The sequence below is a fragment of the Nelumbo lutea genome, chromosome 3 (genome assembly GCF_056320005.1).
Source record: "Nelumbo lutea isolate HS-2025 chromosome 3, American lotus-T2T, whole genome shotgun sequence".
Lineage (NCBI taxonomy): Eukaryota > Viridiplantae > Streptophyta > Magnoliopsida > Proteales > Nelumbonaceae > Nelumbo > Nelumbo lutea.
Window position 1 is genome coordinate 29644114 of NC_142686.1, and position 24949 is coordinate 29669062.

The 24949-nt window shown below is 35.9% G+C and overlaps 1 protein-coding gene across 1 annotated transcript; it reads right to left on the minus strand.

The window, feature by feature from the left end:
* Window positions 1-13747: 13747 nt before the first annotated feature.
* Window positions 13748-18220, minus strand: LOC148863939 (glutamine synthetase cytosolic isozyme 1-like). The gene is made up of 12 exons (XM_088977628.1): window positions 17196-18220; window positions 16691-16730; window positions 16487-16590; window positions 16300-16348; window positions 16091-16197; window positions 15844-15931; window positions 15192-15320; window positions 15005-15079; window positions 14762-14815; window positions 14606-14643; window positions 14319-14478; window positions 13748-14218 (listed from the first exon to the last, which is right to left on the minus strand). Exons 1-12 carry the CDS (start codon window positions 17267-17269, stop codon window positions 14066-14068), a joined length of 1071 nt encoding a protein of 356 aa, XP_088833754.1. The 5' UTR covers window positions 17270-18220; the 3' UTR covers window positions 13748-14065.
* Window positions 18221-24949: the final 6729 nt, after the last annotated feature.

Sequence of the window (24949 nt, forward strand, 5' to 3'; positions counted from 1 at the left end):
AGAATGAACGACAGATAGTGTAAGGAGAACCGGTATTCAGTGGTTCTGGTTGAGTACTTGAGTTGGATCATTGTGTGAAGTCTAGAAATGGGAAGGCGTGATACCCTGATTTTTTGCAGCGCGACAGATATTCCATTTTTGAGAATATTTTAATTTCCTGAGTAAATTAAAATGGGAAGGAGTGAGAAAAGGTAGGAAAAGGGATCCAGCTTTTGGGAGTGCCGGAGCCAAGTGGAGAAACGAAAAGGAGGTGCCTGGAATGGATCACGAGGTTCTCTATTAAGTTATAATCACAACATCATTAGCCATTGATTTTGATATCGACGGCGAAGAATCTGATTCAAGAGAATTTTCTGATTGTAGCAGCGCCATCGCCGTTGATCGCGTGTCCTTTTTTCCCGTGATAAAAGCATTTTATATTGGACGCTGCTGCATACCTTTTCCCGTGCTCTGAAGGTGAAAGGTTCACGCGTGTTGTGCTTTATACTGCTTTACCCGTGATGCTAGACGATGTGGATTTGACACGTGTCAATGTCAATGGCGGGAAAACAGTTAATTAAAAGGAAAGGAAACTCGTGTAGCGGCTTCAATATGGGCATTACCGTCAATGAGCATGTGAAAAGGACAATGCATTAAGGACAATTTGGTCATTGTAATCTCCTAGTTTTTAACGTTGCTTTGCTTCTAGAGGGAGTGGAGAACCATTGGCCACGTCATCTATGTTACTTCTCTCCAACCGGGCTATTCTATGGCAGACGTGGCATATTTTCTGCCGATGTGATGGTCCTATGCTACTTCTAAGGAAGGATCAGAAGTGAACCATGTATAGAGAGCAGTAAATGGATCGGGTCTACTGATAGAAGTAGACCCGAACCGACCAAAGCCATACAGAGTCTCTATAGGATGGGCCGATCTTAAAGATCATATGGGCCAAAAATTATCTGATTTTATTGCATTTAACTAGATGGTCGAGAAACAGATTGTTTGGTTTTTTTTAACTCATATAAGTAGACTATTTTGGAATATCCATTGTTTTAATTGGAATCAATTAAATGGTGGGTCCCGATTCTTGATACAAAAAAATCTTATAGATTTGGCAAATTTTTATTTTCTTTTAATATTCGATCATTGACTTTGGACCTTTGGATTTGTGGGTTATTCATGTTTTGGGCTTAATGGGCCTAGACGATTATCATTATCATCATCCGTCATTCGATCATTGATATGGTAGGAAGTCAATGTACACGTATCAAGGGGATTATCAAACGGTCCAATCAAGATGACGTAAGGGCTGTTTGGCAACTAAAATAAAAAATCAAGGGCTTTAGAGTTTAGAGAACATTGGGTGAATAGAAGTTTAGGTGTTATAAAAAGTAGTTAGTTTTTTTTTTTTATAATTTTATTTTTTCGAAGCCTTAGTTGAATCTTGCTATTTTTTCATGTCCACATCGAGATTGTCAAATTAAGACCTTCCCATCAATCTTTGTTGCTTCTTCAACTATTGGAGTATAGTATGTCTAAAATGGGTTTAGCAAGTTAAAGCTAGAGAAAAATACACTAGGTTATGTTTGGTTTGAATGAAAATGTGAAACAAACAAAAAGTTGATAGAAAATTCATTAAAAATTTATAAAAATCCTTAGGCTGTGTTTGGTTGCAATGCAAATAAATTTGCATTGATAAAAAATCATGCACTGTAAATTTTGACCCATTTATGTTTTAAATTTTAGCTTATTTTGTTTGATTGCAGTAGAATGAAGTAAATTAAGACATGAAAGCATAACAAAGCAAAGCCCAAAACCAAATTAAATGAGAATTTGTATTTTTTTTCATTTGCACTAGTGCAAATAAAACTGCACTTCAACCAAACGCAACCTTAAGAATTTTCCCTCAATATTCTGCTTCTCTTTTATTTTCTTTCAAATCAAACCAGATACAGCACCGCAAAGCAAGCAAAAAACAAAAAAGCATTGACACATAATCAAATAAAACATGGTGATAAATTGACACACCACAGTTGACATCTACAATGTGGTTGAAAATTTGATAGTAAGTACATCTTGTGCAATGAGAAAGTACATCTTGTGAAATGTCACAAAATATTTGTTAATACACTAAAGTTGGATTCATCAAACAAAAAAGTGCATAATAATTTTAAATGAGAGAAAAACCAAAGTTTTACTTAATATCCAACGAAATTGATCATATTTTTAAATGTTATTTAACACTTTTATAAAGATTATTAGCATGCTTTTTTTAAGTTTGTTAACTTCAAATTGACTTTATTTTCCTTTTTCAATGAGCTGTTTATAAAAGCTTAAGGTATTAGATGAGTTCAATGTATAGTTGTTTATCTTCTAGCACGCTGCCACTCAGTCTTAAAAGTATAAGCCCATTTATACCTTGTGATAAAATTTAATTAATTATACATATTGAGGCAACAGGACACTTGGTTAAATAGGTAGGCCCAATCATACCTTGAGCTGAAATTTAATTAATTATAATGGGAGTCATGAAGAAAACATTACATCACTTAACGAAACATGCTTTAATAACATTGCAAGAAAGAGTTCAGATCTGCACCTCACAAAGAGGTGCCCCACAATGTGTTACAGCACATTTTCGTCATGTATTGAGAACATCTCCCGATGATAGTATCATAACCGATGATGTCATCATCAGGAGATGTTCCCAATACATGGCGGGGATGTGTTGTGGGACATTGTGGGGCACCTCCATGTGGGGCACAGATCTGAACTCTGCAAAGAAACGTTCAACCTGAAAACTTACTATAAGGTAAGGTCCTTGGATAAGCTTTTATTCTCTAACAGCTATAATTTTTTAATATTTATTTACTATTTTTATAACTATCTTTATAGTTTCAACAGAAAAGACATTATTTTTTAAGTAACTGAAGTCAGAATGTCATAATCCTTAGGTACACCAAGCAATTGGTCTAATTTACAGTTTGTGAATTCACACACATGCACATGCACACACGTGCATGCCATGCACACAACACCCCTCTCTCAGGACGGAATCTAGTAGGCACAATATAGTAAATATGTTCGATAAATACTTAATAAAGGGTATTTTAAGGGATAAGTGACAAAAATTTTCTAGTGCTCATTGAATGTACTTACAATGGTGTGCCTATGTGATCGGATCTCGACTGTCCCCCTCCCCTACCTCCCCATACCCCCTCCCCCCCCCCCCCCCAAAAAAAAATATAAAAAAGAATCCCAAAAGAAAGGGAGCCAATGAATTTGACCTTAGAGTGGGTCCCACCACCTGGATCCCACATAAGATCTGTCAAGGTTTGCATGTCGCGTTTTCAGGCAGGGCAACAAAGACGTGAAGACAAGGCGAGGCTGTGATCTGCCTAGTCAAAACTGGCGTAATATCGGCCAGGCCTACAACCGGCCGAGCGGTGAGGCCCTAATTTGTGTACCGTCCACGTCCACAAAAATCCACATCCACGGCCATCGTGATTCGTGGCCCATGTTAGGCAGTAAGTACTGCTACTACACCCAAAATGCAGTTGGCACCATACACATACAGCTACAGCTAGCTGTGAGTTCGGCCGGGGGCTTCCTTGTGTCACCCGAGATGCGACTAGGCTACCTCAACCAGCGGCCAAGCTTTGTGGAGCCAATGTGGCTTGTTGCATACTTGCATGTGATTAAGATTTTGCTGTTGGCCCAGGAGGCATGGCCGCATGGCTACGTGATTTGATTTGATCCAATGCTTTAATAAAATGCCGATATCTGAGGGGGTGTTTGTCAATATCTATGATTTTGTCTTTTTCTTCAAAGAATGATATTAAGGGACTAGAAGAGCATGGGATAGACAAAAAAGATATGGGTATAGAAAAATGATTTAAGTAGTAATGATAACTTAACAATGGATGTGATTTTAAATGGATCAGATTGACCAAACCGGATTCATGTAGCCAATCCCATATAATTGGGATAAGGTAATGATGATGATGACAATGATGATGATGAACTTCAAGAAGATGTTATATGAATTGTTTTTCTTGTCATGAATTTAGAAACAAAATATACTCAGCTGATTTGAAAACAAGTTGGTTCTTAAATTTATGATTTGTATATGCATTTTCAAAGCTGAAATCAAAAATAAATTCTTGAATTAAGGCCCCCCCGTTCATTTTTTGGTAAGTTACTTACCTAGGTAAATGCAATTATCTAGATAAATTTTCCTAGTAACATTTATCCGGGTAAGTGATTTTATCCATGTTCTTTTATTTCCTAGATAAATAAGGTAATGACCATTTTATCCATAAAAATCCATTATTAAAATGGGCACTTTTGTCCCATTCAAATGTTAGCAACTTTCCCCATAGGTGGAAAAGTTATTTACCCATCTAGGAGGTATCACATACCCAGGTAAGTGATACCTAGGAAAATGAACTTTCCCTGGTCCCCACATAAATATGAAAATGAATATGGGATTCTTGATCAACGGGAACCAAAATCCCATTGACCAACTTTCCCCCTCTCAAAATCTAAAAAACAAAAACCCCTAAAGAGCATGTTTTCATCTAGTTATTTAGTTTCATGTTTCATGAACCATATAATTTCCATGCTACAAAATTTGCTTTCGTGTTAAAAATCACTATTTTGATAGTTCAAAAACATGTTATGTTTTTAACTTTTTATATAAAAAAAGCTAGCTTTTTCCTTCCAAGACAAAACAAAATTCAAGAATGTCATTGCTTTGTTGATATGGCAATTTCAAAACAAAAGGAAAAAGCTATGCTGTCATAATTGTTTTGGGGCAAGTATGGGTCATATACTATAAGTGTAGGGGTGTCAATGGACCGGTTTTGGATTGGACCCCATTCAAACCAAACTCAATTTGGATGGATTGGATGGACCAACAAGACATATTGAACTGGACCAGTCTAGACTTAATGATGAATTTATATCAGATTGGATTGGATTAAGCCAATATCTGGTTCATCGATAGAAGATAAGAATATAGATGTCAATGGACCAGGTTTGAGTTAGAATTAATGTAAATTTAAACAAATGTGAACAGATTGGATGGTCCAGACATTGAATTGAACTAGTCCAAAATACTCCAAAACATTTATTGGATTGGATCGAACCTGATCGATCCATTTGTAATGAAGATACATTGGACTGGATCAGATTGGACCAAATCCAGTCCAATTGATATCCCTACATAGGCATATATTGCCAAGCATCTGGATAGACTTGTTATTTGTGCTAAATTGTATACCAACCCATGAGAATTCATCTATATTGTTCATGGGTTGGTTTTGATTCATCAAATTCTAAAATGTGAGAGTGGGTGGGTATGATATAGAAATTAAGATCAAACATTTTGATGAATTCTCATTGATTAATATAAGACAATGCCTTAACCACAGTCCAATCCCTTACATTTAAAACACCTTTTACTAACATGTACACTATCCAACGAAAGTTCATCAAAATTCAGGACAAACAATTTTGATTGGGCAAACTCTCAATTTCGAGACCACCCCATTTAAGTTATGAGGTCAGTGTCATTTCACGTTCCATGTTTGGTCCCAATAGTTTTTTGCATAGTGTAGTATCAATTAAAGTTCAAAGTATCGACACGTATTGATTTGTATTGGTCGATACGTATCGATCTATATTAGTCGGTACGTATCATTTTGGGGCCTTCCTGATATGCCCCTACAGTGGGTATATTAGAGTTTTGACTGATTCAGGGGGTGGAGGAGCCTTAAACCGGCCCCCTAAATCGATTTTGAAAAAATAAAAAATAAAAAACAGTATAGATATCGCCTGATACACCCCTACCGACGTATCAGACATATTGATATTTTAAACCTTGGTATCAACAATTTGCATTAAAGATAACAAAATGATAAAATATGATTCATATAACCGATCTTATATGGTTGGGACTTAGGGCTTAGATGATGTTGATAAAGATGATTAGTGTCAACAGCTTGCGTGGGATCTTAGATAAGGTCAATATTTGCCATGGTCGGGCATACGTGGAATCAGAATATCAGTGCATCACCAAGAAATGAGAATCATTTAAAATAGCAGAATATCTTTTCCATGAGGACCACAGCCAAGTTGTTCCAAAATCTGGTGGGTGACAATGGATTTGGATTTAGTTTTGATTTCACTAAATAAAAACAATTTAGGGGGTGGTTTTGTTTCTGAATGTCACGTCAGTAAAATTATATTGTTTTTACTAATGTATCAATTATTTTTGTTTACAAATTGGGATCTAGTCCTCACACAGGAGGGAATCTCACAATAACCTCACAGGCACATTCCACCATATATTGGGAACATCTCTTGTAAATAATAACATATAAGTACGGAAGGTATTCTCAATACACGGTGAGATATACCTTTAAGGTTAGTGTGAGGCGCTCTGTGTGAGGAGCAGATCCGGTCTCTTTGTTTTCTAAATCAAAATCAACCATATTGTTAAACAATTCCCGAGGCTCTGTTCACCATAGAACAACTGTAAATTCTGATAATGACAGTAATTTTTTTTTTTTGAAAGACAAAATCATATATACTGAAATCATCATCTCAGTTTACATGCCGGGTCACATACCATTGGGCCACCACCAAAGTTTAAAGTATTGATATTTAGGGTCTGATAAATACTGAGATGAGAATTGGGACATTTTAATAATTTCAAATGTTAATTTAATGCCTATTATCGGTAAAATATCAAATCGGAAAGATAAAAATAATATATATATATATATATATATATATATATCACTTGTTGAATGATATTTTGAACCTTGGTCATAACTCAATTTTGTTGTAGAGTTTTGGGAGCGGTTGACTGGATATCGGTTTCATCTTCGCTCTTTTCTGCACGAAGTGACAAACTCAAGCCCACATTCTCGTGTTTGTCAGCCCAGGATTTTACGGGCACCTAGCAATGAGCCTTATTTAGTGCTCACTTTGCTGTTGGTTCAAGTCAACTACATGAAAAAGCTATTAGGCGAGTGCTCTTTGTAGAGGCTGTGTAAATAGCTGTACAATGACCAAACATTGCTTATAGGCTTTTTGGCTTCTGAGTGGGCCCATCTCACAAACCCAAAAGCCACAATGTACCCTCCCAAACGGATACTTAATAGACCCAACCAATTTGGCAAATATTGGCCTGATACGTTTTATTAAAGGTGATAATATCAATTCAAATGAAGGGTAGATTGAGTTTGTGGTGAAAACCCCGGATAGTACAAAATAATTATTTTGCAGTTAAAAGCATGGCTTTCAGCTGAAGCTTCTTTTAGTGGTTCCTCCAAAGCGGTTCAACCAAAGCTTCAGTCCTCCCAAACAGGCCCTCAGTAGCATCACTCTCAACAATATGATATTTTTTTTATTTACTTTCAAGACTCCCTGCTTCAGACACCTCCCAGCTTCTTCTTCCTTGGCCGAGGAATTGGAACTTTGTCACAGGCGACAACAATATTGTCTCTATGAGTTCCAGATTGGGAGTTTCCTTGCTAAAGGCTCCTGCCCAGCTTAAGCCAGCACATAGAGGCCCAGCAGTATCTGGGCTTAGTTTGAGCTTGGGATAAATTAGGTGGGCATTGGTAGGATGAATGATAATTAACTTCAGTATGTTTACACGATAAAATAGGTTCATAATCTACCTCAGGACTAGGGCTGAGAATGGTATTCTTTTATCCAAATTCATACGAGAAGAGGATTTCTTTATCAGGCAAGGACATTTCACTGCCGGATGATGACATTTTAGGATAAAAAAAGGAATAAAGATTATTCTTAAACTATACATTGACCATACCAGAACAAAATTCCCATTAATTTTCCTGAAAAATTCTTGGGAGTTTTTTTTTTTTTTTTGCAATTCTTGGGAGTTTTGTCCTCCAATCCCTATTCAGAACTACCAGACATGCAACCCTAATTAGCATCCATATCAAGTCCATTTACTGTCATTTGGGTTCATACCAAGTTGTTTAGAGAAAAAGGAAAAAAAAATCCAACTCTTTGAATTAAATTTGAAAGAAAGGTCCACGGATTGCCAAACGTCTAAGGTTCCAAAAAGGATCATGAAGACATGGATTTGCATTAGAAGAATACAGTGAAAATAATGAATATTTTTTTTTTAGGTTCTACCGACCATCTGGCCACCCATAGATACCTTGATACCAGAAGTTCCTTTTTATACCTGTCCTACTAGCTTTGTAAGGACAAAGGTGGGCCCCCAAGATCTCATGTGCTATAAGAATATAGAGAAAGCTAAAACACCCTGTAGCCCATTAATGCGCCATGGCCACAATCAGAAGACCATAAGCTAGTTTCCCATCTTTGTTTGGTTGACACACCCCCCCACCCCCACCCCCCACCCCACAAAAAATAAGCAATTCTTTTCCCTCATCACCTTCCACTAGTGTCAAAAGGACCTTCTTCCTTTGGTGGAAACTACAATGGTGATAAGGATGTTTCTGGTATTCCTATAAAGTTACTTTAACTCTTGTCATTTATTCGAGAGAGAGAAGATATTATATTTATTTGGCATGAAAAAACAAATAAGATGATCATTTACATTATTCGTCTTCTGGCGTTTGATAAATTTGAAATTTTAAATCTGAAAAGTTAAAAAGATATTGGAAAATTCTATATTAGTATCTTGTACTTTGGGTCTAGTGACACTTTGGTTTTCAAATTTTAAAATGTGACAATTTAGTACTCAAACTTTCAAAACGTGCCAATCTAGTACCTATCATTAACCAGCCATTAAGTGTCATTTGAAAAGACACAAATACCCTTCCAGTGTCATCTAATTCTCTTTATCAACCATTCAAACATTGACAAAAAATGAACAATCTCAAATCCTTGTCTCTTCTGTTCAAGAAAGTTGGAGTCACTAGAATGCCCATTGAGACATAACCCCAACTTTCTTGAACAGAAGAGGCAAGGATTTGAGACTGTTCATTTTTTATCAACATGTGGATGGTTGATAAAGAAAATTAGATGACACTCAAATGAAATTTGTGTCTTTTCAAATATCACTTAACGATTGGTTAACGACAAGTACTGTGGTGTGTCTAGAAGTGCGTCGTTAAACACCTTAGAACACCAGTTTAAACATTTATAATTTTTATTGTTTTTCAAACAACTACTAACATAGTAAATGAGTGAAAACGGGTCATATTCATAGGGAAGCAAGTGAAAATTTAATTTATACTTAGATCCAAACAAGAGAATGCAATCGGGAATGGTAGAAAATACGAAAATAAAATCTATTATTGTTGAAATTAAATGTTTCAAATTTAAACAAGACAATAAATTAAAATTGGAATTTAATAAAGTATGAGAATCAACAAAGGAAATAAAATAAATAAAAAAAATGATCTAGAATCCAGATCTAATGGTGGTAGCTACAGATCGGCCAGACAGCTTGCAGAAACCCCTCCTAACAAGAACCGAACATTTGTCCTTTCTACAACCCTCGAACCCTCGAGACATCTTAGCCTTGAACCAAACGAATTCAAATCTGCAAAACAGAGAAACGAACAAGAATTTAATCCAAAAGATTGCAGAAATAAAAATAACAGAAAAAAATAAAGAGAAGAAAAGAATGGTTGGTCAAATCTAGTGGTGGTAGTTGTAGAATGGTTGAACAACTTGTAGGAACCCATCTTGACAAGATCTGGGCATCCTCCCCTTCTACAACCCTTGAACTCCTCAAGACACCTTAGCCTTTTTAGCTGGGTGAATTGACCAACCCCTTCTATAGGGCCCCTAGGACCCTTTTTATAGATAATGGTAGACACAACTGGAAATAGGGAGAAAGATGGGGGCGACAGCTAGGATTTAGCAAAGTTAGGGACGCCCTAGGGTTTCTAATGGATGATTAGGATGGTTTTGAGGTAATCCTATGGCTGAAAATAAAAGGAGATGGTGCCCAATATTATGTAAGGTTGAGATTTGGGCACCTAGAAATGGAGGGTGTAGATTAGAACATCTAGGGTTGAAGGGTTAAGATTAAAAGAATAGACGACGCCATAGATTGAATGGTTGGGATATAGGATGGAGGGAATGGCTGAGATTTAATGGTGGGGAGCTGAATGATGAAGATTAGAAGTTATATGGCTCCTAGGGTTAGAATGCTAATAAAAGAGTGCCCTAGAATGGATGGTTGGGATATAAGGGAGTGGCTGAGATTTAATAGTGGGGAGCTGAATGGCCAAGATTAGCAGAATAGGTGGAGCTCTAAGGTTTAAAATCTATAAAGGAGAGCCCTAAAATGAGTGGTTGAGATAAAAAGAGGTGGAGGGTGGAGATTAAACACCTAGGGGCGGCTAGGATTTGCTAAGAGTGAAAAGAATGGGTTAAAAGGCACCCTAGGGTTTGTTAAGGCATGGGGAGCATTCTAATACAGTAGGAGGGGCTTCAAACTAGGTTTAGCAGTTATGAGGCACCCTCCTGCTTTTAGTTTTTCACAAAAAACACCCTCTCTCTCAATTGGACTTCACATCGGTTTCCCAAAATCTGCATTTCAGCCATGAAAAATTCTCAGTTTTGCACAGAATTTGCACGGGGACCCTTAGAGGTCACAACATTGAAATTAACTAGGAAAATGACACGATTTAACTATTTTAAGGTCGAAAATACCCCTGAATTGATGCCCTTAAGGCATCAAAATGCAAAGTTATCATACTGGATTGACACAATTTGAAAGTTTGGATACTGGATTGCCACATTTTAAAGTTCGGGGACCAAAGTGGCACTAGGCCCAAAGTACAAGGTACTAATCAGGAATTTTCCCAAAAAATATTGTTTGAAATCTGAAAGGAAGCATAGGTGCTTTTCTACTTTTTAGAGGCTTTGAATCCATAAGTTTGTTTGTGTTCGATCAACCCTTTACCATCTTAAATTCATTGATTTTACTATTTTACCCCTAGAACATACTATTTGGAAATGTTGAGTTCATTTTGCATTATCTCATAAAAACAATTTTCAACCTCAAAATAATATTGAAACAATACAAATAATAAATAATAAATTATTAATTATTAATTATTAATTAATAAATGAAACAATTAAAATTTAAAAATAAATAATGACTATAAAAATATTAAATAATCAATAATTTACACAAATAAAAATTAAAATAATTTTTATAAATTAACAAAATAATTAAAATTACTAGTTAATAAAAATAATTAATAAATAATAAATAGCATAAGTAAAATTAATAAAAATATTAAAATAATTAACAATGAATAATTAGTAAAAATAATTTATAACTCACCAAACCGCTGCTACAAGTTGTAGCGATGGTGGCAATAGTGGGAAGATAGGGGGGGGGGGGAGAGAGAGAGAGAGAGAGAGAGAACTGCCACCGCTGCACTTGGCGGGAAGACAAGGGGAGAGAGAGAGAGAGAGATCTACAAATCGAAATTATACCTATGAGAGAGCTTGACGGCGGTGAAGTTTTGTTCAGGTCGTAATGAGGGTTCGAATGACCTAATTTTTGAGCTTATATGAAAGACAAACCATATCATATTTAAATTTCTTTGATGACACTTATGTCTTTTACACATCTTTGAATTACATCTGACCGCAATAAGGACCCACTCCACCTCTTAGGAATTAAGATTTGAAATTGGATTTCTGATCTAGTAATAAGAGGGCATACCAAATGAAAGTGGCGTCTGAAAAGCAACGTTTTCAGATCTAAGACGTCTGAAAAGTGCAATGAAACGCCACCTAAGCTAAAAGGATATGGAAGTGATCTATTTGCTTTTAGGGGTGTGTTTTTGTTTGCATTGAATAAACTTCTTAGCTCTGAGAAAATGAAGTTTTAGAGGCTCAAGTTTTTTTGGTGCAACCTCCTCCTAGAATCTGAATTTTTAGATTGCTTCTTGCCAACTAAGAAGTTTGCCATACCCTTAACAGAGAAAAGGTTTGTTTGGTGTGTCCCTATTCACATTTTCTTATGAGAAAATGCTTTTAAGTTTTGATTATCATCCAAAATCCTAATAATGACCGGTAAATGCCTCGTGAACTTGCAGGCTAAGTGGCCAAAGTGACCAGAGACCCAGGAAGGAGACCATGGGGCATCCAATACGGCTGCATGGGAAGCTGGGAGGTCACATCTAAAGCTGTAGTCATCTCATCTCACCAGAGATGGTGGCCAAGGGTTTGAGTTACAAGGTAGCTACTTAGTTCATGTCAGAAGCAGATGGATTCTTGTTTTGGGGATGGACCCAAATTGGTGCAACAGATAACAAATTCAACATGTTCAGGCGCCACCCAATGAAGATGGCAATTCAGAAAGCAAAGTCTCTTATTTTCACCACAAAGAACACAATAGAATGTGTACAGTAGTCAGTATATATCAAGTAACAAATCAGAACTGTATTTCCAAGAACAATTAATGCAGCAGGATGAGATAGAAGAGCTGTTTAACTTCATGCAATTACTAAATTCTATGAATCCTTAGGTGGGGAAGCTTCCTTCTAGTGCAAATATTTGCTTCTGCATGCAGATGACAGCTTGAGATCCAGACAACCAAGAATGGTAGTTAGACACCATATTCTGCCATGCATATAGAACAAAACTCCTTCAAAGTATAAACGGCATGAGAATTTTCACATTCCCCTTAATTTCCTAGACTCATTACCAGAAAAGATTAATTTTATTATTTTAAGGTGGTTGCAACTATGATTGGGTTGAAGGATTGGTCGGGGTTAGGGTGGAAAATAGGACTGTAATTAGATTGGGCCAAATTCAAATAAATGTATATTCAAATTCAATTCGATAAGAACCCAATATACATACATTGATCCAATATTCGGCCAATATGCAGATTTTACATTCAAATAATTTACACAATCATAAATTTGCATCAGTGCAAATTTATTTGCTTTGCAACCAAACACAGCCCAATGTACAGCTGTAGTGAGGTGTGGGTAGGAGATTCTTTGAATTCAATTTGATTAAAATACAATAAATTCATACCCATATTTCTAATTAATAAATAAAACATAATTTCAGATCCAATTATGTCTAAAATGATATCTGAATCTGACTTGATTGTATTTGAATTTAAATAGGTTAATTCTGATCCTTTGGGCTCAGCTTGGAAGCAGTACAAATGCAAATATATACAGCATAAATACATATAAATTAATACAAAATATAAGGTTTTACACTCTACATATTTACATTTTTACTCCTTCCAAACTCAGCCTTGCTAGCCAGAGTGGAAAATGCCAATCCAGTTTAAGTTTGAGTTGGATGAGAGGGTTGATGCCTTAGGCAACTTAAAGAATTTCAACTACATTGCTCTTAGTTAAGGTTCTGGTCTATTGAAAAAAGAAATATTCACAAATTCTCAATCCAACCTGACCAAAGTTGCACCCCTAAACTTGATCAATCCAAACCCGTTGAAAACTCTCAATCCAACCAAACCAAAGTTTCACATGTAATATGTGTCTTACGTGAATATGATATTCTTGTAGTTATGCATGAAAATTTGATAGACAAAGTTCCAACCGGCCACCCAACCATCATTGGGTTAGTCTCGGGTTTTTAATTTTTCATTATTTACTATTTATTTATTTTTTGAGAAACGTTGAGATTTTGATACATCGGATTGGCTAGGGTTGACATCAGCCCAAACCAACCTGGCCCGAGTTTAAGCACTTGGCAGAAAAAAAATATGCAAAATATAAAAACATGAGACATTTCCTTGTATGACATCAGCGGGAATCAGCCCTTTCATATTATTGATGAATGATGATATTATTTTGCTGTTATCAAACAAACTACAGAGGCAAAATCAAAAGCAGGAAGCAATTAGTACATTCAACCGCCGACCTCAAAACCAGAAGTAAAAAACAAAGACCACAAAGTGACTGAACATGAACGGTGATTCCAACGCTGCAGAGAAATGGGGAACCGGAGGTCATAATCCGAGACAATTTCTGTTGACAAGTGCCAATTAGAAGAATAACATGACAAGGTCCCACAATGAACACCAACCAGAAGATGGGCCTTTTTGTGTTTCTCATGGTTTCCACAGAATGGTAGTCTCTGCAATCATGGAAGTAACCACATAAGGATCCATGTTGGAAGCAGGCCTCCTATCTTCGAAATAACCCTTGCCAGCTCTCTCTGTGTCTCTGCCCACTCGAATGGAAGCCCCACGGTTTGCAACACCCTGTAAAAATAATGAAGGAAAATAAGGGCACCCATCTTCGGAATTAGAATCTGTGAGGAGTATTAGCTCCAATCTAGAGAGGGAAGCAAGTGTTTATTACCCAAACAAAGGTATTGATATCAGCTGTTTCATGGCGTCCAGTGAGACGGCGTTCATTGCCTTCTCCATAGGCAGAAATATGTTCCTTGTGCCTGAGCCCAAGCTTTTCAATTGCCCTTTTGATGACCTCATACCCTCCTTCACTTCTCATGGATTTGGTGCTGAAATCCCCATAACAGAGTTCATCAGATATGGTGAAGAAAAGAGAGTTTACATATTATTTGCAGAACTGGGAACAAAGAAACAAAACAGATGAGGGTAACCTCTCAATAAATTCAGACATGTTACCTGTAGTTTGTGTGAGCACCAGCTCCATTCCAGTCACCCTAAGAAAGAACAAAGATTTCCTGCTTAAATATCCTTTGTATTCTACTTTGCAGGAAACTAGGATGAAGCTCAAATGTTGGAAAACTTGGTGTGGATGAGGATGAAATTAAGACTTACCTGGATGGGCTTGGGATCAAAGGAGAGTACAACGCCAGCAATTTCTGTAATCCTCTGTGAAGGTTCAAAAGAAAATACTATTCAAGAATTCTTCCATCACAAAACCCCATGTTTCTAATAGGCTTTTTTCAAATAGAAAGAACAACATAGAACAATCCAATTCTTTGCATCTCAGAGAACTGAAAATAAATCATATCCATTAAGAAAAAGAAATCTTTCCAGATCGTAATTAAGAGAAATTACCTCCAGAATGTAACGAGCAATCCACAGTTCATCCCCAGCAGAGATGCCAACAGATGGACCAACTTGAAATTCCCACTGAACAAAATTAAGCACGATGAAATGTGAGGAAAGTACAAAAAGAAAATAAAATTTGACATGCCAATTTAACCAAACAGAGAAATAAGGAAACAGAGAATTTTGTTTTTGCCTGTCCTGGCATCACTTCTCCATTGATTCCACTGATGTTGATGCCTGCATAAAGGCATGCTTTGTAATGAGAATCAACAATGTCTCGCCCCCATGCTTTGTCAGCACCAACACCGCAGTAGTATGGTCCCTGTTTTCAGTAAATTGGCATTTTCAATTAGAAACATGTCCAGAGCTAGCTTCAAATTTCTATCATACATGCATGAAGAAGAAGAAGATATAAGGAGAAGGAGCCAACAACTACTCATAAGAAGCCTTGAACTCATTCCAGTAATAGACAAGTTAAGTCTAATCTGGAAGACAAGATAAGGTAGAAGCATCAAAAGCTAAGAGGTTCACTAAGCATCATATTAAATAAATGAAATCATTCCTATTATCCCTGTTAGGTTAAAATTGTATCCCAGAATTGCTAGAAATTGGAGAAGACAAACAATTGATTCAATGTTTCCTTACTGAGCTTCCTAAAGTTAGAATTTTAAGTGATTAGTTCAAGTAAATCCAGAATCTTTTAAGACTTGGAACAATTACCTAGAAAATACAATTAAAAAAGGAAATTAATTGAAATCCTAGACCTAAATAATCTTACTAGACAAAGAAAATTAGAAAAAGAAGCCCAAGAAATTGAAACTGGAATTGGTGCAAAATTTCATTACCTGTGGACCAGGGAAACCTCCTACAGGCCACCCAACAGGCCATTTAACATCTTTTTGCAAAAGCGTGTACTCTTGCTCTATACCAAACCTGTTTTTGGCATCAAGTGAGTTGGGAAAATCACAAGAGGAACCCAAAATTTGTAAAGAACCAAATAACACTATAACAGAATAGATCAAAAACTTCAAAAAAGGCAACAAAGACAACTTGAATATCTGCGAGTCATAAACTTTAAAAAGACAAAAATACCAGAGTTCTTCAGCAAGAACATCAGGATGGTTGAATATCTTTGCAGCATTGCATCTCTTGTTGGTGGGAATTGGCTCACCAGAAGGAGTGTAAGTATCACACATGACCTGAATGAATTATATGTTTAGAATAACGATTAACAGAGAAAATTAGGAAAATTAACAGAAGCAAGGAATTATAGCTCATGTGAATTAACTGAAAGCGCTTACAAGAATATTGTTGCCTCTTCTAAATGGGTCCCTGAAGATGGCCTGAGGACTGTTTTAAAACATCACAAAAAAGAAAGCCCTCATTAGGAAAAGATAGCGGGAGAAAAGAAAAGGCAATATACCTCTCATAGCAGCAGAACAAAAAACAAAAGAACAAACACAAAAAGGACAAAGAAAGAAAACTTACTACAAGATAACTTCACTATCTTCACCGGGAGCCTGACCTGTGCTTGAACCATCATAGTTCCATTTAGGAAGCTTGCTGGGGTCACTAACTGGTCCAGAAAGCGTCTAAAACAACCCAACAGCCAAATATGTCAGAAAAAAGAGATTGATAAATCAGCAAGAAACAAGTAAAAAGAACCAAATAACAGAGAAAAGAAGTAGTTACCCTTGCTTTACTTCTCATATCCAATCCAGACCCACCAACCCTGTTGAATAATCAAAATGAACATTGAGGAAAGACTAGCATTGGGGAAAGAAAGATTGTTTTCTTGGATAAGCAACGTTGGGAAAAGAGAAAATGAAACACCCATAAAACAAAATTAAAAATGAAAGAAAATTAAATCATGGGTTAATGAAGACTTCGGCCAATTGAAAAAAGAAGAAGAAGAACTGGATTGAAGAAACAGAAGTCAAGAATAGTGACAAGAATCCCAAACAAAAATAGCATTGAAGAAACAGATCCATGGAAATGGTAAAACTACCTCAAGAAATGAAAAAAACAAAAAAGAAGAAGAAACCCATCAAACATCCATTAAACAGAATTTAGAAAACCATTCAATAACCAAGAATCCAAGATAAAAGAACCCACAAACACAACAATCTAATCAAAAGCAGAGGAGCAAAAACCCAGAAAGACAAAACAGAGGGAAAAAAAAAAAAGAAAAGCTCACCATATGTATTCTGCAATGACCTTCTCCGTCGAGTCGGAGAGGTTCATGTTGACAAGATCAGAAAGCAGCGACATATCGAACACAAAACCAGGAACACAGCGAGACTTCTCTTGGGATCGTGTCTTTGTTCTTTATAAGACGTGAAGGAAGGAAGCGAGATGAGTAGCTTTTATACTGTGCTTTGGAGTTGAAAACATTAAAAAAATATTATAATTAAATTAAATAATTAATCTTAAAAATTTACGTAAAAGGTCGCCTATTAGCCATAGCCGGTGAAGAATCTCTTTCTCTAACATTAACAACAGTCACAGTTTAATATGTAATGGTCAGATTTACCGGCTACCTTCCATTACATATATTCTCAAATTTTCGGAGAAATGTATTATAAGTTGTAAAGAATAAGTTTAAGTTCCTGATTGAACAAGAATAAAGAATGATAAGCAATGAAAAGATCATGTTCTTGTTCTTGTAATTCAGATATGGTTATAGACTCATATTCAAGGTTTTAAAGAAAACTGGAAATATTACTATAATCACGTTACATCAATATATAGATTGAGAAAAGCTGAAATTTATTCCATCTCTACCCTCTCTCATCCTGAAACATTTTTTTGAACCATGTGAAGAATATACCCTAGAAAATAGGGAGAAATTTTCATTTTAGCAAATTTAACCACCAAACCTTGCCCAAGTGAAGAATATACCCTAGAAAATAGGGAGAAATTCTCACTTATTGTAATACAAGAACCAACTGAGCGGTGGTTTGTTGGTATCCCGCAACCAGTACTTTGAGAAAAAAAGTTCGAACCGTCAGTTATTAATATGCACCGAATATCAATAGACAAATGCAAGAAATATAAAAAATATCCAAATATGGATAAATAAGATGGGTTTGTTAGTGTGGATTAAGTAGTGGATAAAAAGGTATAAAAATGAAGCTCTCTTCAATAGTAACAAGCAATAGAAAAGGCTATTGGATATCAAAAAGCCATTTTCAGAAGTGATTTTCATTCACATTTCTTTATTGTATAAGCCAAATGAGGCCAACAGGGTGTATAAACTATAAAGTGAGTTTTGCCAATTTATATATTTTAGAGGGTATTTATGGTCACAGGATTTTCTATTTAAACCCCGGGATGGAAAAAATCTGACTTCTGGTTTTGTCGGTTAAGACTGCTGGTTTACCGACACGTGCCTCCAGCACAACCTAGAGCGTAGAGTCCATGAAACCATAATAGCTCCAGCGGGCAGCGGTTTCCGCGGGTCCTAAATGAATGGGACCCACTGCAGCCTTGGAACTTGAGGTCATCATAGGACGAGAAAATTCTGCTACGCCACTCGCGTAGGAATTGGGTTAAAACTATAGAATCACGGCCCTCGATGTCTTGTTGTTGTGAGGTTAAAGGTGGGGCCGTACAATACATCAAAGGCCATGATTCCACAGTTTCGGCACAAAGCTACGACAACCGGTGTAGCGACTTTCAGATAAGAAATTTTTTCTTTTTGTATTTTTCTGCAAAAATCGGCCAGTCTCCGGTAGTCCGATTGGCTGAATCTCTGGCCACACATCATCTCCTCCGATCCGAGATTCGACGTATTTCGCTTTTCACCGAATAAATACTCCTCTCCCTCTTTTTATTCCTTTTTGGCCTTTTCCTCATTTTTAGTTTCATGTAATTATATTTTATTAATTAAAATACTAAAAAATCTAAATAATGATAAAAAAATACTGGCCATCTGATGCAAGTATCTGCCATTTTCAAGCCTTGGGATGTGTACCTCTGTAACTGTGAGGACGTGAAGATTCAGTCCTCCCTAATCTTTCTTGCTTGTGGAGTTGTGGTCGATGGGACCTACCAATCTTCCATCAAATCTCAAGATATCTTGCACTTGTAAGTAATCATAAAATCACGGCCGTTAAATGCATGGACTTTGACTTCTTAACATTATAAGGAGTTGATGGGTTTGCTTATGAGAGATCCATTGATTGGTGAGTGGTACTAGAACACATAGATGTGGGCCAAGATAGAAGCTTGGACCATGGTCTAGACCCCACCCAAAATTGCCAGCCAAAAATCAGCTTGACACATGATCACAACCCTTGGTTTCTTAATATCTAGACAGTAGAAAAAGATCTATTAACCCTGAATCCGACGGTTAAAAATGGTCTACCCTGCAATTCTAGGTGTGGGCATGGGTCCCGTCCAATGGTTGGTCATAATCATCCGATTAAGCTAACACATGACGAGCCATGGAAGCCCAAAACCGCAACTGTGAATCTGTGATCACTGATCAGATTCGAACTATTATAAATAAATAAATGGCAATTGCATTCTCTTTGTACTTTGGGTTTATTATTTCTACATTCTACAATAAATAAATCTATATAAAAATAACTTCAATAAATAGATGACATTAGCATACTCTCCCTCTGTCATCTAGGGTTGTTAATATTTATTTTAATATTCACTTATTTTATCTGAATGTAGGTGATAAAGCAATCAGCTCAACTAATTAAGCGGTAGTGTGGTATAATTAATAATAAAAAATACTAAAATATATTGTTAATAATCAAATTAATAAAACCGGATGTAGATTCGACGTCGCTCCATGTATCGGTTATCAAGCCTTAAGTCGATGAATTAAAATAATCCTAATTATTAGCTTAATTTAATCTAAAAATTACAACCATATATGGCATTTCCTTAATCAAGCATGTCCCTTGAGAAACATGAAATAATAATATAACAAAGTTAGCTTAGCTTGCTTTCTTATGTCTCATACAGGCCGTTTTCTAGGTTTGGAATTTAGAATCACAAGTGGGACTTTATTTTATGTTGAGAGGATGATGCCCCAACTCTTGATTCTGTTTAGTTAATCTTCATTCATTGTCACTTGATGCAGTTGTATTTGAAATATACATTTTATAAATCAGAGCAGAATCATGAATGAGAGATGAGATCAATACGCAATTGGTCACACAAGCATTCATTAATTATTTAGGTCAAATTGCTCTGCTTATTCAATTAATCTATTGTTAAGGTCAATGGCACGGTTTCGATTCTCTCTTTTGCTTCAATTTTCAAACCTAAGGCTCTAATCCCCTAAGTACTTTGTTCTTATTTAATTGAAAAATAAATAAATAAATTCTTTATGAGTTTAATAATAACTTCAACCATCCGCCACCCAAAGGGATGATGTGGCCCAATCCAAACCATCCATTTGATACTCAACCCTTTAATAATCATATTATTGTGGGTTAGAGCAGCTTTCTGTCCTCCTAGCTATGCATTAATAATACATAGATATAGTTTTATGTTTGCACATGGGTATTGGGTAAGAGTGTTTTAGTAAATAAGCAATCCTATTTGTCAATAAAGTTGTGTTTGGTATTACTGGTGTTTTAATCTGCAATGCTTTGAGTTGAAACACTGTATATACTTGAAACACAAAAATTGCTTTTTGTACCTGAATTTTATTTGGTGAAAAATGTGTGTTTTTCATCTATGTAAGCGCCACATCAGTCAGGGTGTGTTGAGATTTAGCTTCCCAGAAGTGATTTTTCTTCCCTTAGGCTGAATTTGGAAGGGAGTACAAATGCAAATATGCAGAGTGCAAAATCTTATATTTTGTATTATTTTGTATGTATTTACGCTGTATTTATTTACATCTATACTCCTTCCAAACTGAGTCTTAATGGGGATTTCCATGCAAAATGTTTTATGACTGTTATAACTCAAAATGCCTCCAACCAAACAGATAGTTGACCATTAAACTCAAACGCCTTTGTGGTGGTGTTTCTACCCTAGGAAATGCCCACTAAAAAAGGGCTTCTTTCTCTTATTGAGGCTGTTCACTTGAGAATATGAGGTAGGAGTGATGTAAAGAACATGCGGAATCCCATCATTTGACTCTCTTTGCTACATGATCCATATAGAAAAAAAAAAAAAAAACTGCTTCTTACTTGTTTTATTTATTTATTTTTTGCTTAATTTTAGCTGACTAAAAACCAACTGCATCATCTGCAGTCATCAATACTAATAATACCTACAAAGATCCATTATTTATTGTAAACACCAAAATATATATTGTTTAATTAAGAGATGCTGAGAGGGAGAGGATTACAACATAGATGGAGACAGATTCCTGCAAAGGAATCTTGCCTCACATGAACTGAAAGTCATTTTCCTTTTTGTTTCCTTTCTATTTTTCAAATAACACATCTCCAAGCCAAGATTCCAAATAAAAAATGGATATTCAAAAAATACCCTTTTTGGATTAAAACTCAGATCAAATAGGGAGAACTCTAGAGGAAATTGATTCAAGGTTCTCAATTCACAGTAGAGAGAAAAAATTTTGGATGGTTTAATGATTTTGTTAAGTTAATCAGAGGATTAGATCAACAAGTTGTTGGATAATCTCAGCCCATAAAAGAGGCTAGATGGGATTAAGAGTCCCACTGTGGATGATTATCCAATCTGTATATGCAACCAAAGGAAAGTTGACTGCATTTTGTTGTTATTGATTGATAAGCATGGTTGCCTTGTCATTGCTTTAATTGCATGATGTCTACTATTGACTTGGGAAGCTTTTTTTTTTTTAATTTGTCTTGTATTTTCAACCAATAGTATAATTGATAAATTTGGCTGTGGCGGTCCTACAATTACAACAAAAAGAAATTACAAATAATAAAAACTTGAGCTGACAAACATCAAAATGCAGGTTCAAGTCTGAGAGCGAATACCTTATACAAAAATATGCCAAAGGTTAGGATTATATTCAGTCTATTCCTCCTCCTGAGACCCTAGATAGCTGGGACCAACATTGGGTAATCGCATTTACAGCGACCAATGACACAATGGGGAAGAGAATCTTCAATTTCCAATGCACTTATTTTCCAAAAGGGTGTTGATTTTAATAAGGCCCCTCACATCATGTGAACTTACTCTGACATTAGAAATGGAATCTAGTTAACACCCATACCCCACCTTTATTTGTAGTCTTTGAAAATTCACTCATAGGAGATAGGTTTTTGTAGATGAATCGATGCGACACAGGGTTGAATTTGATCCACCAAGTATTTTTAAGATTTAAGCAAAAAAGTAATAGCATGCATTTTGTAGGATATAGTTCTCTTACTCTCTGCATTTAACTTGGCTGTGATCTGCCCAATGCAATGCAAGCTTGGCCTTTAGAAAGAGGAAGGAGGAAGAATTCCTTGATATAACTAAAATAACTCACAAATTGGGTTTCACATCTTCTTTTAGAATTACAGTGGGCTTAGAGAAGCTTTTCTTTAGTAGTTGCCCAGTTCATAAAACTTGGAAAAAAAATCCTTTTACAGTAGATAGAGTATGCTTGTGGAAACAACTGAACCCCCTCCACCCAAATGACTAACTCTAGAGTTTGAAAAGAATGTAGAAAGTTTTTTTTTTTTCTAAATCAGGAAATCAGTCACTTAGAACTAGCACCGGGTTGTTGAATCACTGCTTCCCTTGTCAGGAGGTCATGTGAGGAACCAAGAAGAACAGAAAGAAGAATGATATATTATGTACCTTTCAGGAATTCATGCTTTTGTGAATTGTGACCAGAGAGGTTCATGATTTGTTTCTGTTTGATACAACTGTTCAATAATTCAATCCAATGGGGTTTCTATTTAAATAAAAAGAAAACCAACTAACTTGTTTGTTTTGGGATTCTGATGCCTGATGCTTCTCAGTTTCTAAACTGAGAAGACCAGACCCAACTTTAGTTGTTAATGTAAATTGTTTTTGTTGTGAGTTCTAAAAACAAATTAAAAGCATCTGATTTGAAAATAAATTGATTCTTAAAACAAAACAAAAAAAAAGGAAAAATAAGTTCTTTAATTGTATATTTGCTTTTTGTCTCCAAAATCGAAACAAACCTTGGTCAGGGCCATTTGGCTGGAACCATCCAGTGGTGCGTGGCTGCGTACATCCTAATCTGAGTTCTAAATCATCGCCCACTAAATATATGAAGCTTAATAATTAAAAGTGTCTGGCTACTAGGGCATAAAATTGGGGTACCATACCATTTACTTGTTGCCTACAATATTCCCAAGATAAAATTCGGGTACCATACTATTCACTCGTTACCTACAATATTCCCAAGATAAAATTCGGGTACCATACCATTCACTGGTTACCTACAATATTCCCAAGAATATATTCACAAACCATGCTTCTACATTCATTCATTGAAGAATTGAGTAATTGATTCACTAAGTTGATATTTGGCGCCTGATGCCACAAAAGACAGGTGATCTTTTTTCAATTTTTTATTTGGCTGAAATTGTTTTGATTTAAAACAGGGCTAAATCTACGGTGTATATCGTGAAGCAAGAAACATGAACCATTGATAAATTGATATGTCACATTTGAATCTTTAACGAAGCTAAAGTCTTTAATGATAAATACATTTTTTGTGTACGTCTTGTGAAATGTTAATCAATAAAAAATTTGAAGAGAAATAATAATAATAATAATAATAATAATAATAATATTTTGAACCCACCAAATACTAATGTGTCAGGGCATGTGACCACTTTTGAAGGTTAATACCCTTTCTAGAGATATCCTGGTTCAATTCTTGAAACTTAGAATATTTCAATGTAAGAATTTGTCACTTTGAATCATGTCATACACAATCAGCCCAACCCGGCCCAAGTTACACTCCTAAGCCCGAGCTTGGGGCGGTAGTTGATATTCAGGCCCAAACAGTACATTGGAGGTCCAAATTTATACCCCCTCCTTGTCTTAGTCCCATTACGATTGGACAAATAACATCCTTCTGCTATGGGTCTGCCTTATTGTCTCTTTAAAGTCAGACAAAATCTGATCTATAAAAGTTTGGGATGATTTGTTTGGTACAGACACCCCAAATACTCCTCCATCAAGGTTATCAGAGTTGCTATGCCATTGTTGTAAGAGTTAGCCCAAGCCTGGCTCAAGTTGTGTTGAGTCAAGTTCAGGTTGACCTCGGTTGGTAAACATGGGCTTGACCTCAGATTGGGCCAGGCCCGAGTTGGACGGGACCAATCCAAAACCGGTCCATTGACACCCCTACCTCAACTCGACCTAGCTCATCTGAGTTACACCCCCTACACAGGGGTAGCATATTTCACTTGCACCTCTGTCTGATAAATGATTTGCCTACAGTCTTCAATGAGCACCCTCATGTTCAATGGAAGTCAATTACTAAGTTTTAAATTAGTAATTTGCTCAACAAAAATTACTAATTTTGAGTCTGCTTCTGTACAGACCCTTTGAATTCCAAGTTCATGGCAAAGATGTGGGCTGCCCTCTCTCTGCCCAGGCTTCTGCCACACTGAATGTTCATTGTTGTAACTCCAATTGGTTTAGCTAAATCCTCAGTATAGCTTTTTTTTTTTTTTTGTTAATTATGGGCCAATTGACATGCATGGTATCGTTCACATCATTTATTCACTGTGATCACTCCCATAAATTCAACTGAAGGGGTGTTCTAGAATGTGAATGCTTTTGTTTTCATTTTTTTTTAATTTGCCACATCAGCAAATTAAACTGTGTTTTTGCTTTTTTTTCTGATAAATAAACTGTGTTTTTGTTTTAAAAAGCAAAACACAAGTAGATTTTACTGCAAAAAGAAAATCATGTTTTTGAAATCATCAAAATTATGGAGTATAGATATTGTATGATTGATGAAATATGAGGAAAGATCATTATATGAAAATATGTTTTTTTTAATCAGAAGTT

What these genes read in the sequence shown, in the direction of transcription:
- LOC148863939 (XM_088977628.1), bottom strand. Translation starts at nt 17,269, where the DNA reads ATGTCGCTGCTTTCTGATCTTGTCAACATGAACCTCTCCGACTCGACG. An exon ending in TTGATCCCAAGCCCATCCAG is followed by an intron (nt 14,644 to 14,761) that starts GTAAGTCTTAAT and finishes GTTCTTTCTTAG; the next exon opens with GGTGACTGGAATGGAGCTGG. An exon ending in GGTGCTCACACAAACTACAG is followed by an intron (nt 14,479 to 14,605) that starts GTAACATGTCTG and finishes TGGGGATTTCAG; the next exon opens with CACCAAATCCATGAGAAGTG.